Raw genomic sequence first — 17,113 nt, 5'->3', positions numbered from 1 at the left:
TTGTATTATATCTTTGATTATTGCAGATTTTGTACCGTTTTCAAATTTGTTTTTATAGAATGACCCCATGACTTTATTCTTTATCTTATATGGCGAGTATTCCAATCATGCTCTGTGATGCAATCTAGCAATTTAATAATGTTAATAAGATCAGTCAGTTGAATCCTGAACATCTCTTCTAGAATATATAAGCAAGAAATTGGACAAGAAACAAATTGCAATGATTTTTTTTTTAAATCATTATATTTTATTATTTATATACAATTTATTATAAAAGGTTATTTGAAATAAGCCACATTTATAATACTTAGAACTGATGGAACTAGCACAGCATAGAACTGGAGATCGTCAGGTGAAGAAAACTTCCAAATCTATTGAAATGCTACCCATATGTGAAAAGGATCCGAAACATACTATATACGTTCCAAAAATGGGCAAAATGGTGAACGTTACACAAGTGTATAAAGTGAACACTCGAGCCAGCAAAATGCCGGGTCGTTAGCCCTGGGATGCGTAGACTTCCATATTCTTTTATCCATCTCAAGTTGAGACACCTGTAATTATTAAATGTTGTTGGAAAGTAAACTTTGCTTGAATTCCTCCGGGGTTTCTTGTCTCGGTTGATGTTGCACCACTACTGGTAATGTGTTGTTCTTCGTGGTATACCCAGTTAACCCCGTGAAAGAGTGTGTTTGCCACTGGTCCGCCTGTTGGTGCTGTTGTTCTTGTTGATGAGGAACCATTCTGTGGTGGTTGAACACATCCGTTTCCGTTTGCGGTGTTAGTTGAAACAGCATTCCTTTGTACAGTGTCTGGTTGATTATATTTTCGGCAAATAACCTCTGGTTTTCTTCCATTTTGCGCAGCTTGGCAGCCACAGTGATGCCGAAAGCGTCGTGTTCATCGCCGTCCCTTTGAGGTTTCTGGGTTCTCCACTGGGTTTCTTCCGGTTTGGGTAGGTCTTTAATTTTTCGTCGTTTTCTCGGAGGTCTTCTAGCTGAAGGTGCCCATTGCGGCGCTGCGGGCTGTGCTAGATCCTGAAACAATTTTGATTGAATTACTCGATAACAATAATGATAATTTCGAAAAAATTATACGGACTATTTTTTTTAATTAATCTTATAAAGGCGCTGATTAAACTAAAAGTCGTTTTGTCGGTAATTAAAATTATCCATATTAGACGCGTTATTAAAATTCGCTCAAAAGTGATAATTTTAAAGTATAGAAGCATTACCACCATAGTTTTATGCTATAATAAGAGGTTATCATTTATATAATAAATAGATTTGTTTTCACCATGTTATCGACGAGTGGGTTTTCATCTTCATCCGGCATGCCGCGCAAGAATCTGAATTCCTTCCAGTAGATCCACTTGGGTTCGTACACAAACTCGGGCTCGTCCGTCGACTTGCTTTTGGAGATTTTGTTCCTCTCCCTCCTGCAGGAGGCCAGCAGGGACTCCACGCGCCGCTTGCAGACGTCCACCGGCGCGCCCACCTCCGCCTGCAGCGCGCCCCACGCCATGGCCTTCTTCTTCCGGTCGCGGTAGCACTTGGAGCGAGAGTTCCACAAGATCTCGTGCCGTTTCAGCGAGCGAATGAGCCGAACCGTCTGCTCGGGCGTCCACTCCATCGTCGAACGGACGCGTCACTAAGCACTAAGCGACCCGAGCGTGGCGTCGTGTTCGTCCAACCCGCTGAGCGAGAACGATAGCCGAATGGTTCCGGGAGTAACCGAACAGACCGAGTAAAAGTTTTCTGAAGTCCCTACACTGGGCTTCCGAATGCTGTTCGGACTGGTGGTTCGGGATATTAATAACATTCGCCATTTGGACAGAGTGTTCGTTTTGCTGTCGATGTTATTTGACCGAATCTAAAAGCAAGTTTTCCTCCGATCGCTATAGTAAACATCTCGTTGAAATAATTTTATAAAAAAATAACTCTTTAATCCTATCCATTCAAAAAAATATTTTACTATTCAGACATATAAATAAAAGTTTTCAGACAATTTATTGGTAATGTTTACGTGCAAACGCTGAAATTACATCAATCTATCTGAAATGTATTTTTTAAATAATTGTATACCTACATAATTAAGATATTTTATATACCTTCTTTATCTGAAATTATAATCTAATATATGAAAACAATATTCATTACAGACAACTTTTCTAGAATGCCAATGGGTAATATTCGATTTCACTGTTTTTTGTTTTTTATACATTTTCAGTTATAATGATAACTTGAAAAATAAGTACTTATTCTCGGATTTGAACTTGCGTCCTTCCGATATCCTGCGAGTGGTTTGTGTAAGGAAATGTGTTCTGATGATTTTTTCAGATTCAGAAAAAATGGTCATTTCTAATTCTATATCGACTTAGTTCAGCCATAATATCAGTTATCAGCATGACCAGAAGCTAAGTATTTCCTTCGCTGCCTATGTATAATTATTATGAAATTTGTCGATGATATTTGTTTATAATGATAAATTAATATAAATTTAAAGTTGATGGATAATATTGTCCTTAATTCGCCAGTTCGCTACTAGTTTTACAGTGTCGTAGGTCTCGGTTATGTTCCTAGATCACACCCACCTCGTGATATTGAACGTAGAGTACCCATATTCTAATAATCCATTCTCCGGTAAGTCTAGAGTAGGTAGTAATTTTCTTATACTATCGCATGCTCGTAATAAGCGCCGACTGAATCCACTTTCCTCGTACCTAGTACCTAGTACCTGCGCGCCTAATTACTTCCATTACGCGTGTTGCGGTCGCGTATTGGTAATAATAGTACTCCGACATAGCGTCGGAATAAGTATCGCAGCTGTTCTTCGCTCTACATCCGCCATGCTCCGCCCTCGGAATAGAAGCTTCATAAATAATGCGCAATTGTTTCGCGGACCGTGTTTATGTTGTCGTGCCGGGCCGGGCCGGGCTCGAGTGGCTCGCCCCGAGCGCGGCGCTGTCTCCGCTCGTTTAGTGGACTCGGCCACCCGCCCGACGCCCGCCTCGTCTTCGCTTTTTGTAAACAATTCGAATGTGGTAACGCTCGTATACTACGTATAGTGACGCGTGTGTTGGAGAGTACGAACTCACCCACACCGCCGGCGCCAGCCACTCACACAGCGGAGAGGTATTCGGGCCAAGTAACATTAACGGTAAAATTTAGGCGGATCGTTCCATTCCGACTGCGAGAGGAGCTATGGATCGGGGAGCGGTGCGCGCGCAGCGGCGAGCATTCCACTCTACGTGCTTCGCCTGACGTGCTGTGACGTCGTGCATCCACTCGGTGACAACTTTGATAAGACGTCTATTACCCCGAATAACAATATTCTTTTACGGAAATATTATTTCCGACGACACGCGACTGATCGGTAGTAATTAGCGAAAATCAAAACTCGCTCATCATTTGTACACTTATTCTATTACTAACCGCGCGAACTTCTCGCGCTAATGTTGTCGTCGATTTAAACTAAATAAATGTATTTAAATATTATCGAACGTCTCCGCAAGGTTATACCTTCGGGAACGAGTAGTCGAGCTCCTCGGTCGGGTGACGTCACGCGATCAATGATGGCCACCCGAGCCCCCCCTCGCCTCCCCTCGCCGGGCCGGCCGACTCTCCGCGGCCGCCTCGCCACCTCGCTCAGTCGCTCGGGATCGTTCGCGGAGAGAGGTTGTTCGCAGACAGTATTCGCGCGCCAGTAGAATCCGGAGTGACGAGTACGAGTTTAGTCCGGTTGAATATGTAGCCGAGTGAGTGATTGCTAGGAAGTTTAACCGAGTGATCGATACAAAGACGAATTCCGCCATGTCGGTGATGCAGATCCAGCAGGCCAAGCGGCAGCACTGCTACCTGTGCGACCTGCCGCGCATGCCGTGGGCCATGCTGCACGACTTCTCGGAGGCCGTGTGCCGCGGCTGCGTGAACTACGAGGGCGCGGACCGCATCGAGGTGGTGCTGGAGGGCGCGCGCCAGATGAAGCGCGCGCACGGCTTCCAGGAGGGCCGGCCGGGCGCGCTGGCCAAGGCGCACCGGCTGGAGGGCGCGCACCAGAACGGGCAGCCGCCCGCGCACCACCAGCTCGGCCTGCCGCTGCACCACGCGCGCTCGCAGGCGCTGGCCGAGTACGGCGCGCGCGGCCACGCGCTGCACCACCGCCCGCCCGTGCCGCTCGGCCTGAAGCGCGGCGCGCCGGACGAGCGCGAGGACGAGCACCACGAGCCGCCCGGCGCCAAGCGCCTGGCCGAGGAGCACGCGCGGCCGCCGCTCACGCGCGGCGAGTCGCTGCCCGCCGTCTCGCTGGCGGCGCCCTTCGCGCAGGAGCGCGCCTTCAAGCAGGAGAAGCACCCCGTGCGCGCGCCCTCCTTCGACACGGCCACGGCCTTCAAGCCCAACGGTGAGTGCCGCCCGCCATAAAATACAATATATATCCCGTTACACGCATACCGCATACATATTTCTCGGAAAAGGTGGCAATATAAATAAATACGGACTTGACTAGGTAATAAATAAACTTTCTCTTGTATGAACCGTTTTAACAACATGATCCTTAGAAGTGTTATTTGAAGTCGTAGACAATTAGTACTTTTTCACGAAAGAAGGATTAAATTCAGTTGTTTTAAGTAATGAATTTGCATTATACTGACAAAATATTATTATAATAAATGACGAGACCGATGCTTTATGAAGTAAATTATCTCTCTATTTCATAAACAAATATTGCCTGTAAATTCAGAAACAAATATGCTCTCGTCATCTACAATGACGTTACCGTTATGAAATTATAATAAATTTGCTATTAATACAACAGATCCAGAGGAAAGTGTAAAGGCAAAGGGGTGTATCTGTCAATTTTTCATTTTCTATGTTTGTTCCACAAAATGTCTAAAATAGTGTATTCCATAATCTGGCAAAAGGATAATGCTGTAGTTGCAATACTTATTTTGTTTTATTGAGATGTATACATAAAACAAATGAGTTATTTAATTTCGCAAGTTTGTTTTTGCTCTCCTGTAAAATTTGGTCTGAGACAGATATACCCCTTTGCCTTAACACTACCGAAATGTGGTCGATATTTCAATCGTGTGAGTAAATTTTTCTAGTACGATAAATAACTTAATAAAAAAATTATAAACATTAACTGCAGTAACGCAACAGTTACAATTTATTGAAAAATAAACTTTGACTCATTCTGTGTAACACTTTGAATCGATAAGTTCTGAGGTAAATTAATAATCCGCCTTGAAAAATAAAGTCCGGTCGTTGCTCCGAAATAAACGAAAACCAAGATTTTTTTCTACTGTTTTTTGGTTTGACGAATCTCAAAAAAATCTTTTCTTCATAATTTAACTACAATTTTTTCATGTTACTCTGTTTGTGAACTCGTTATTTGCCCAACTATCGGAAATTATATTAATTTAACTGCGCGTTTTTTATATAAATTAGTAATAACAATGGACGATTAAAAATATCAGCCTTTAATGAAAATGACAGCATCCTCATTTGTTCCTTATAGTGAACGCATCGAGACACTCACTGTAGTAATAGTGGTTAAAAACAATGTTTGTTTGTTTTAATCAAAACGCCACAGTTTTACTACCGAATTCGCGAGAGAATTTGTTTTATTGAGAATATTGTTTAAAAAATATACATATAATTAAAACTTAATTTAAGCTTTATAAAGAGTGTGTAAAACTAGATAAAATTGTTATCTAAATGTTATTATAAAATGGTCGAATGAAATGACGAAAATAATCGCTACAGAATACTTTAAGTTATAGTTCCTCATTTCAAACTCGTCTGTAGATATACAACAGGGACCTTTTTTGTTTGTTTCATTTAGACACGTGGAAACTGTCACAGCACAACTGCTAACGAACTGACAGTGCAATCGATTGAAAGGCCGTACGTAGAACAAGTACCTATCCAATTCGCGTAGTTTCAGCATGAACGTCTAAAAATCGAACAGCCAAGTGCCATTTTTTTATTGGTTTGTTGCTTATTACCACGAAGTCCCGAAATTCGAGGTCATCTCAATCGAACGCCTCTTTCGAAAATGAAAGGATTCTTCTTGAACCCGAGTGTTTTGCCTGAAAGTGATTATTCGTGGATTATGCTAACTTAATATTCGGTGTTCACGGAAACATCGTTAGCCGACGTTATTTCTGCTGCGAGACTGTTCCGAGTCCGGGATATAAAAATAAAACTACAATAAATAGAGTAATATCGCGTGTGAATAAACACGATAAGAGTGTTGCGCGACGCAATAAGAATCCTTATCACCCCGACGTGCACACATTCTACATTGCTAGCTCGGATAAGTATACGGTGCATAGTGGCTGTGTACAAACACACGCATAAATAGTAGAAGATTAACGAACCGTGCGACGCGTTGCAAGTTTTCACCGGATTTCATAGTTGCGGATGAAGTACGTCATATTGTAGTGATAGTGCACTGCAAATCGCCCTGCGCGTCTTCGACTCCCTTATGTGGCTGGTTGGGACCAACCTGAATACGTTGGAACTTCGGATTACAAACCTTAATGATTACAAACATGAGGCTAGAATCAATTTTCCCCTTCGCACTGTTAGGCGGATAAAGGAAGAATATAATCGTAGATAATAACCCCCAGCTACTTGAAAATAGAATATGGAAACGTTATCTTCAAAAAGGGGTTTTTGTTACTAATAATGACAATTACAATGTACAATTTATACATACAAAAAAAAACAATGTACTTAAGAAAACGACAAAAAACGCCAAAACACGTTATTTAGTTATTTAGATTTTTTCTGAGATCTCTGCACCAACACCGAGCGGTTGATACCTCCAAATTATATATTGCCGATATAGGTCATTATAATTACAATGTGACAAAATGTATTGTCACGTTCCACCGTGTAAGCGTGCAGGCTGCGGATCCGGCAACACAGCGCACAGCACACAGCTGTGACGACGTTTCGCGATGTTGCGATTATTCGGGCGGAGAGTAGGCGAGGCGCCGCGCTCTAGGGACGGGCCGGCGGATCGATAGGACGGAGCCATGTGTACACCTATTATAATGCAAACTCCGTTATGGTAGGCCTCGCAGACGTGTAGCTGGAATCTGCGGTTTCTCGTGCCCATTTTATGATTATCCCATTTAATCCTACTAACGGTTATTTCGGTCAGTTGAAAGATACTGCAATGGTCAAACGGACTGAATAAAGTGTTTAAATTACAGTTCTGCCCTCTTCGCACCGTACCCGTACATGTAGATAACTTTACTATATATAAGTTAAAATATATTTTTTTCTGTAACTGTACTCGATAATTGCAGATCTTCTGAGCTTTCCTCGGTTTTTCGTCTAACATTCGCATTGGAAATCTATTTTACAATAATTTATCACCTTATAGATGCCTGTTTTATATGTATTTATTTATTATTATTAAAAGTGACGGACTCAGTCTCGTAACACATGTGTCATGTCGTTTTACCACATATTCGCCTGAGAGATGGTATTACGACTACATTCGATTTCCTTTTGCCAGGATCTCTAACTGATTTCAGCGCACTGTCCTAGCCACCTTTCCTTGGATGTACTTCACAATTTACCTTAGAATTATTTATTCATTTCCTTTCTGTCAGGTTGCTCGCTTTTTGTACTTTACGAAGTAAGTTTTGAAGACGGGGGTCACATTGCGTGCCGTTTACCCAGAACAATAATCGAATACTGGTTGGTGCTAACTCATTCATAGGTCTTCTTCACGGTTCGTAGCGCTGTGTTTGTACATTAATCCGAAGAAACGCAAAACCGGTTGCTATCGTCACTACTACAGGGATGCATGCCGGTATGCCGGACACTGCGTTCGATAGCCATGACACGCTCACATCACCAGTGTTAGTACTCATATTCCGTTCTCTTTCGCAACCACTTTACACCTATCGCAAGTAAAAGGTCGTCGTGACATCACTGGCCTCGGTGGATCACACGACCACTGGATGTCTCGCGATGTAGGCAGCCCGGACCATGTCGGACTAGGGAAGACTTATCTAATGATAACACACGAAACATTTCTAGTGATTTCTTTACAAGTGTTACACGTTTGATAACTAAATTACATAATTTTCTGTTCGACTTGTCTCTTTCGGATTTTTTTAAAGGCAAATCATTTTGATTTTATGATACTGCATTAATATAATTGCAGACATTATTATGAACACACGGCGCGTGATTGCTTGAAGTAATTTAGAACTGTCAAAACATTTTTGCATTACAGTACTTTTGTATTAAAATAAACATCTATTATTTGTCTATACTTGACAGCGATTCGTAAATTATTTCTGTTAAAATAAACAATACATTGTGGAGAATATTAGGTTTCATTATTTCTGTTAAAAATACTGAAACCGTGCACTTACCACTCACTACAATATGTTAAAGTATTTACTAATAAGTATTTAAACATAATTTTAAATATAAATGTGATATAATGTGATAGGTAGCGTTTATAAAAAAGGAAATAGTAGTGATGTCTGTATTAATTATTAATTCCTCCTAAAATATTGACCATAATCAGGGGCCTATAAACCACCTAATCTGAATGAAAAATTGCAATGTGGAAGTATTTTTTTAATAAATATAATTCAAGTCAAATTAATATCAAAGGGATGAGTTATTAAAAATATATATGTTGATCTATTCCGTATAAATAGTTTTTTGTGCGAATAAATCCAATAGGCATCAGCTGAAGTAGGATAAAATATCGATTTTGCCGGCGCAACCCAATTCCTCTGGAATTGAACGCATACTGTGCGTGTGTATGTGTGCGTGTGGCGTGTAGCGGCGAGCGCATGCGTCACCGTCCCCGTCCCCGTGCGTGACTGGCCGCGCTAGTGTGCGTGCCGCTAGACGTGCGTGCTCCCAACCGGCAAGAATTCCGCCGCGTCTGCCCTTGCGTGTGTTGGTGTAGCGCCCGCGTGCGTGCAGTCACTAGGGCTGTGTGCAAGTGTTTGTGACTCGTCTGTGACGTCACGGAGCGTGTCAATACACTTGGGTTTTTATTGTACCTACGACGTCTCGGCTCACTACTACACTAGCGCTACTACGCAATCCACGGCCTGTTCAAAACGTGCAACTAGCGACATCTAGCGGCTGGTGTTTAAAACATAGAACTTTTCGCGGCTTTTTTGACAGTTCTATATTTTTGTTTTCAATTCTATATTAAAAGATGTAGACTTTCAAATCTAGTGAAAACGTTATTATCTATTTACGCCTATAAACTAGTGACAATATCGTAATAATTATTATTTTTACATTGACTATAACTGTTATCGGCGATGTTACCGCTTTCTGCGATTTTCGAACATTCTAATTGCTAAATTCCTGTCAATTCCAAATATTATATTGGAATTCTCCAAATACACACTAGTAATAACGTCACCGGTTAGAACTTTGTCGAATTGCTTAAGCCTCACCAAGATGTCGATTCTAACGCCAAAATATCTTACCAAAAGGTTAGCGCTCATTCGTTAAAACGTCTTGAAAAACAAAGTATGTAGTTGATATTAAATTATTTATTTTAAAAAGTCTACCAATATCTACCAGCACAGAATATTATTTTTAACTACTACCTACCCCGTTAATTTGGAACCGTCGACACTAGATAAATGGGAGCCTACCGTATTTATAAGCCAATTTTGTATTTACTTTGAGTTAGTATCATTATTCCTCGGATGGTGACGTTGAAATATTGTTTTAATGTGATAGCCCCACTTACACTTGTAGACACCGTGACATCATTAGACTAATTTCTCGTATGTATGACGTCATCCGTCAGCCGCGTCGTACGTAGTAGCTACCCATAAATATAATTTCAGCCATTCATCTGTGGTTAAATATAGGATTTTCAGTTTGTAAATGATTATTGTATTTTATACTTAGAGCTCGTCGGAGTAAATCTGATATTCTCTAATAAAATGGTGTTCATTTAAATACTTCGTACGTAAAACTGTGTATACATAAATTTAATTATACAACTCTTCTTTCCAGTTGTGTTTTATTTTTGTTTTGTGTATTTCGTAATCTTACAACAGTCTTTTGAATTTTTTTTTTTCATAGGCCTTTTACTTTCAATTAGTTGTTTGTATATCCCACTTGAATAATTGCAATTGAAATATTTACTCGCATATTTAATACAAAATCCTCAATTTGCCGGGATGGAGAGTAGATCAATTTGACGGGTAATTGATTTTCTGGTTAACCCGAGAATGTTTAAAAATGTACAAAATGAAAATCAAACTGACATCTAAAATAATAAAATAAATGGTAAATAGGATAGGGTGGCTTAAACCAATATAAATATGATACCTTAATATAACCTAGTTATTGGCGGCTTCCATCAACTTTTTGTTGAGTAATATCAGCTCTCCGACGGGTGAAATATCACTTCGCCATACTGTTTTATACTAATAAGATGGAAGTCTTCAATACGTTTATTCATCCACATGACTAAGTAAAAAATGCTTGCGCATTAGAGGTCAATAACATGAATATAGGAACATGACTAATAAGATAATGGTGTTTGGTTTAAATTATGTAGAATTGTTTATACCAAAATAAATAAAGTCAGTTGCGAGCCTCCATATACTTCTTAGATAATGCGAGTGTCATCCTTATCTAACATTGATCGTAAATAATATTAAAATAAAGCCGCTTATTTTAATTTAGTGAATGTCAATAAAATTAGGCTAGTACTTGATATCTTCTGTTTTCCTGGAAATATTTAAATAAATAAAAAATCATACAAAGGTTGTTTTTTATTTTATTTAATTCTCACCTGATGATTAAAGGTCGCTTTATTGTATTTACAACTTCCGTATATTATGAACCCTAAATATTTTTTTTTTAAAGAGAAATATTTGTGTTTTTACTATTTACACAAATATTTCAATTTCATACTATTTCTGTGAGCCTAAGCGGCTCATTATTAGAAATAGGTATCAAATTGTGGTAGAATGTGTTCGAACCGAGAAACTCTGACTTAAGAGTCCGCGACACCAACCACGGGGCCACAACCCGACACAAGGTCACGATAGTGTTTTGGCTATTACTACTATGAAGTATTTTTAGCAATTACTTTTAAATTTAGTAAAAAACAGTCAACATCACTTGTAATGTCACTTGTTATCAATCTAGGATTAGGCTGTAATTTTTCTGAAAGTAAGTTGATAGTTTTTAGCACGTGTTGTTGTGGCGCATGGGTGCCGAGCGCTATTGATTTAAACGAATGAGGGCGGTATGCGGGAAGTAAACACAGCGTTTTGACAACATTTAGCATAAAACTGTTACCCTCTGGAATGGCACTGGAAAATTGAACCGCAAGACATCTGACGGGAGGAATGAGAAACATAGTGGTGTAAACCAACTGAAAAAAGAGTTACATTGTGATTTACCAGTAAAAAAACATTATCTTTTTGGACCTATTATGGAGCAATTCCTGTTTCCACAGAGTACATGTAGGCACAAAAGCTAACCATGTAAAATAAAGCCCTTTAAAGCTCTCAAAAGCATCTTTCTCAGACTCTCTCTAACTCGGTAACTCTCTACTTCATCTGTTTGGTTATTTCAATATGCAAAAACAAATATCAAATGAGATTCTAATCATATTACTATTTATTTCTAATGACACTTCTTTGCGGTTTTTTGCTCGTCAGTCACATTTAGATTACATTGTTGCAATAGTTCCTTGTCACGACGTGACATGTGCGACGGAGGCCATTACACACCAGCCTGTGACAACCAGAAATAGCCCGAGTGGAAGATAACACACCGTTATGCGTGTTTCCTGTTACAATTCCTCGGTCTGTCCGTCGAGACACGCACGTCTCGAGATGCGTGGAATTATCATTAGGTGTTGCTATACGAGACGTGTCGCAGTTATATATCGCTAATCCGAGGTAAATCAGTCAAATGCGAGTGTAGGAATCATTCTAGAAACCAAAGTACCGGGTGAATATACTTGCGTATTATACTAACGAGGAATTTATTCCCTCCAGGTTACCAGAGCTCCGTGACCCTGAACGGGCAGTCGTCCTCGCCGCCGGGCGCGGCGGGGGCGGCAGGCGCGGGGGGCGCGAGCGCGGGCGGCCCCTCGCCCATGGCGGCGCTCATGTCCGTGGCGGACACGCTGCCCCCGGGCTCCCCGCGCAGCGCGCCCTCCGCCTCCCCGCCGGGCGCCGCGCCGCAGCGCTCCGCCAGCCGCTCCAGCCAGCACTCCCCCAACTCATCAGGTAAATTATAGGTATTTATTTTTATGTTTTTTTTTCTTCCAACTACCCAGAGGACAATTAACGCCTAACAATTCTCAACAGGATCACCGTCCTTTGAAACCAATGTGATATTTCCACCCCGCATCTCATTTATGACGTAGTGTTTATCATTTTAAGCGATTTTTTTCTCGAGAACTAAATTATTTTATTTAATTACGGATTGCGAGTAAGTTGTAACCGTGTAGATAGTAAATTACCCTCTCCTTATCATTCGTCATTCTCTTTCTGTAATATCATTCAAATACTCTACTTTACGACTACCAGTTTCGGAATAACCGTGCCCACATCGGGTCAACTTCAGACAATAGTTGACCTGTCAAGGAAATGGTTATTCCGATCCCGGCATTTGTGAACGTTTTTGAGGGGTATTGTACGAAGTGAACGATGAAGGATGAGGAGTGTTATATTATCACACTGCTAAATTAATGATGCTTTTAAAATACAACATAAATTATTCATTCGAGCTTTGATGATGCTATTTAACTTAAATCACTTCAAAACCAATATTTTTATTTGCATCTCTCTCACTTTCAAACATAGCGCTTACGGTACATCACAATTTTTGATGGATAACCAACCCTTGCTAATACTAGGTACTATTTATAAATGTACATAGTATTAATAATTATTCTCTGGGTTTTTTCGTTGTTTATGAGATTTATGTTGTACTGAGTGTTCAATCGGTGGAGAATCAAGGAAAGCCCTTGATGATCTCTTTTTTCAACCAATCTCGTCCGATAAACACCTGTGTATTATACTTTAATAAATTTGATTGTATTTTTTTGAGTTAATTTGTACTACTCGTGTAGTTATTTGTGTTTGAAACTTGTAAAAGGTTATTTAAAGAAGTGGATAATTTGCACTTGCAATCACCTTTCAACCACTGGTTCATTCTACTACATTAATTGCCAGCAGTGAAAATGTGTGGCAATAATTGTGTTATGGTCATGGCAATGTGTGATTTCAATACAATTCATGTGGAAAAAATTACACGGTTGTTATTTTATTCCATATTTCAATGCGCAAGCTATTTCAGTCAATAATAGTATTTCTTTCGGGTTAAATTCAGTAAAAATAATTCTTGTCCAATGTTAGTCAGTCAAAGAGTCGCCAGCCTTTTGGCTACTTTACAGGATTAACGCTACATTTGAAGCGCTATAATTTTGCTAGGAACTCGTACGCATTAATATGTTGCCACACTTCATTCCATCTAATGAATAGCACACTGCTTTACCAAGTTACATTGCGCTCGGTATGAGTCTACTGGAAAGTAGCCATTTTTCAATAACGCCATGTTTGGTGGCAAAAGTCGACGTATTTTGTTAATATAGTATAGCACCATAACATCTTGCACTCGGTATGCGTCTCAACTGGAGGTTGAATAGTATGTTGTGAACTATCCAACCTCCAATTAGAGTAAGTAAGAAAGATAACTTTAATTCCACTTCTACCGGGTAAAATACTTTTTATGTTGTTGGTAATTTTAACTTTCTGACTCGTACAATTCGACACCCAGTTTCAAAATGTCCGAGTCATCAAAAATTCAAAGAACGAAGTCAAGAAGTAAAGTCATCTTCACTATGTAGTTAGTCCCTCGATAGTGTAGTAGTTAGCGCATTTGGCTACTGAGATTCTTTACTCTCGTGTGGTTTAATATTAGTTTTGTGCGTGATGGCGCGCATTATACGGAGAGATGTGTCGGAAAGATCGGGTTAATAAGGTCAGCAGCACCTCCCATTGCAGAGCACTTTGTGTCGGGCGCGTCGAGCGGGCGGCGCTCGTCGGGCTCGCGGCACGTGTCGTCCACCACGTCGGTGACGTCCTCGGAGGGCGCGGGCGGCACGCCGGGCGCGGTGAGCGCGGATGCGGAGCCCGCACCCGCCGCGCCGCCCGCGCCCGCCGCGCCCACGCTCAAGTGCACGCTGTGCCAGGAGCGCCTCGAGGACACCCACTTCGTGCAGTGCCCCTCGCAGCCGCATCACAAGTTCTGCTTCCCCTGCAGCCGCGACAGCATCAAGAGGCAGGCGGGAACCGAGGTGAGCATTCCTACATTCCTGAATTCCGCCAATTCAGATACCCCGGTGAATCTGTATTACCCGAGTGATCCATTCACTTACACAGGACCTTTTGTCAGACAAATCCCCCTGGCAAGGGGGGAGAATTTTCATCACAAATCCTATCACCAACAGAAAAAACAAAAGGGCATCGAGAGATATTGCTCTTGAAACCTTATTTTTTCCATGAAAAATCTTGTTTTTGGTCAAATACTCAAACCTGTGAATCAGTAAGATTGTAAATGGGTCATTCTGTATTTGTGAACATGACTATCTCAAATTTGGGATCTGGTGATAGCGATTAATGAAAACTAATAGATCACCAACACATTGTTTGCGGGAAACGCTTAAAAGCATCATTAACATAATGTTGGTAGAGAGCGGGAGACACTTACGAGCGTTCTATTTGCTTTTGGTAGAGCGCGAGAGATGCCAAAAAACATTGTTGGGATTAGAGTTGGGTTTGCTGTTACTTGTGATTAGTATACAATCGTAATTAGCGTACTAATTAGGGTCTGGGTTGATGAAAATAATTGCGACCCACATATGTACTTTAAACGTTTTCATAGTTGCAAATAAATTACGCCACAGTGCTTATCAGACCAAATATTTTTTGTAAAAATAAAAATTCTCTAAATTTTTTTTGTTTCTGTTATGTTTATTAAATTTTAATTTCTTCTTCTTCTTCAAACCCTTATCCGCACCCCAATGGTGCATAGGGCACTGCATTATGTAAACGCGGTGTTATCTTGATCGTTAACACACGAAGGAAAGGTGATCAGCCCTCCGCTTTAGGTGCCAATCAGTCCAGGGTAATATTGAATGAATATTAGAGTGAAAAAATCACCTCCAGAACGGTAGCCGAGCGTGCTGACCGTTACACTACGGAGGCGGACAGAAGGCGGAATTTTAATTTACCTACCGAATATTATATCCCCCATCGATTGGTAGAGTTTTATTCTTGAAGTTTATCGTTTAAAATTTTTATCATCAGATAGCGTTGTTACACTGAGTCACACACGCATGTTTTTATTGCTTCCGAGATATCTCGTCTCCGGCAACCATCGGGTTATGCAATCTGCGCAAAGGCCTGTAAACATCTAACGGTATAATGAGATTGTGTTAATTATTTCAGGTGTACTGCCCGAGCGGAGAGAAGTGTCCGCTGGCCAACTCCATCGTGCCGTGGGCCTTCATGCAGGGGGAGATCGCCACCATCCTGGGGGAGGAGTTCAAGCCCAAGAAAGAGCGCGACACCTAGGGCTGCCGGCGTAGCGTCCTGTGTCCCTGTCGGCCTCCCGGCCCCGGCCCCCTGGCCCCCCGGCCCCTCGAAGGAAGGGGGCCCGTGTCTCGTCGCGAGGTGCCCCCGGCGGGCGCCCCCGGGCGGAGATGTTAGATGCGCGCTCGTGTCCTTGTATAATAATAAGCGTGTAACTGTATAATTTGGCTCTCTGTGGCGCGGCGGTAGCGGCACTCGGTCTGTCCGGCGTCGGAGCGAGCGCCTCCCGAGGATCGGTCGGTCCTTGTGTCTGTCGGGACGACCGTATGTCTTTATTTGTAGTATACATTACGACTTTATCTTCCGTTTGGACATGGCGACATTCGGTCGTGTTTGATCTGATTTTGAAGGTTCCATTCGTACTACTCCTCGGATCGGGAATGCCTCGATGTTGTAAATATTTGTAAATAGGTTTTAGTATTTTATTTGATCATATTGAGAATGACTTGTACAAATTTGAGTATAAGTTGCGGCATAGGACGCAGTCTACAGTAGCGACTCGGCTCGAGGAAGATGGGTAACGACACCGTTCGACTTATCTCGTATTATATTGACAATCAAGGAGAAGTAAACTGTATCCGGGCGCGTTGTTTCGTTGTTGATTTTTAATGAATAAATTTGTTATACTTGTCGCTGTCGGCGAGCTGTCGCTGACAAACTTAACCTAGTCATTTGAAATGTAATAGTCCGCAAGCCCACTCGCTGCGGCGTATATAGGAACTCTAAAACTCGCTGGTATGTAAAGAGGAACATTATTACATTGTAATGTCTACATTTAGTATGTTCATTTTATGGAATGCCTTTGTTTTAAATGAACGGGTTCCATTCCGGGACCTGTTCGCTTGTTATTGGGTTGTTAATAAATCCAACTTTCTCCGGAATGTTTAATCTTTATTGTAAATATTTGAAACTGCGTTAACGACATATGTATATTTCGGTGAGTATCCGGTGTTCTTTTTCCAGTGTCCTTTGTTTTGAAAAACAAAATAACATTTTGGATAAATTATTAACTCACAATGGATATCTGCTTTTAAACTACATAGTACTAAGTATTAATGTTTATGAATAAATGTGATTGTATTGTATCTGATATTCTTCTTTTCCCTTTTCCCTTATTCCTACTTCTAACTCCCATACAGTAAAAATGCACTAGTCAAAAATTGACTCAAAGAAAAAATATATATATTTTCCACATACAAACTGATGTGTAGCGATATTTCAAGGGTAATTTTTCCTTTTTGTGGACAAAATAACAAAAGCAGCTTTAGAAATCGCTGATTCAGAAAAAAACTCAAATCCCTTTTGTCTGAAAAAAAAAACCTTGTGAAATTTTGAATGTGAAAAAAAAAAGGATTTATGGAAAAAAAAAATCGGATCAGAGATGTAATAAAAACACTTGAAGGACATCCGTTGTTTAGTACTTTAAGCTGAAATTCCAAACTACGACGGGAGGGGGGTATTTAG

At 40.9% G+C, this 17,113-nt stretch overlaps 2 protein-coding genes across 5 annotated transcripts; one reads left to right on the top strand and one right to left on the bottom strand.

Annotated features, from left to right (window-relative positions):
* Positions 1–274: 274 nt before the first annotated feature.
* On the bottom strand, positions 275–3,647 carry LOC148306385 (uncharacterized). Its single transcript, XM_088265092.1, has 2 exons — positions 1,297–3,647; positions 275–1,037 (listed from the first exon to the last, which is right to left on the bottom strand). The coding sequence occupies exons 1-2, from the start codon at positions 1,630–1,632 to the stop codon at positions 564–566; spliced, it is 810 nt and encodes a 269-aa protein (XP_088121218.1). The 5' UTR covers positions 1,633–3,647; the 3' UTR covers positions 275–563.
* A 1-nt stretch (position 3,648) lies between these two features.
* Positions 3,649–16,734, top strand: Pits (Protein interacting with Ttk69 and Sin3A). 4 transcript variants are annotated; one of them, XM_088265087.1, is made up of 5 exons: positions 3,649–4,401; positions 12,044–12,277; positions 14,060–14,136; positions 14,206–14,352; positions 15,506–16,734. In XM_088265087.1, the coding sequence occupies exons 1-5, from the start codon at positions 3,813–3,815 to the stop codon at positions 15,629–15,631; spliced, it is 1,173 nt and encodes a 390-aa protein (XP_088121213.1). In that variant the 5' UTR covers positions 3,649–3,812; the 3' UTR covers positions 15,632–16,734. The 4 variants fall into 4 exon arrangements, with proteins under 4 accessions (XP_088121213.1, XP_088121212.1, XP_088121211.1 ...); XM_088265086.1 differs by having other exon boundaries at positions 14,045–14,136; XM_088265085.1 differs by having other exon boundaries at positions 14,060–14,352.
* The last annotated feature ends 379 nt before the right edge of the window (positions 16,735–17,113 follow it).

The sequence above is a fragment of the Brachycentrus maculatus genome, unplaced genomic scaffold, assembly GCF_059751285.1.
Source record: "Brachycentrus maculatus isolate JH-2025_06_01 unplaced genomic scaffold, ASM5975128v1 h1tg000242l, whole genome shotgun sequence".
Classification (NCBI taxonomy): Eukaryota; Metazoa; Arthropoda; class Insecta; order Trichoptera; family Brachycentridae; genus Brachycentrus; species Brachycentrus maculatus.
This window is presented reverse-complemented; position numbering and strand designations above follow the sequence as displayed.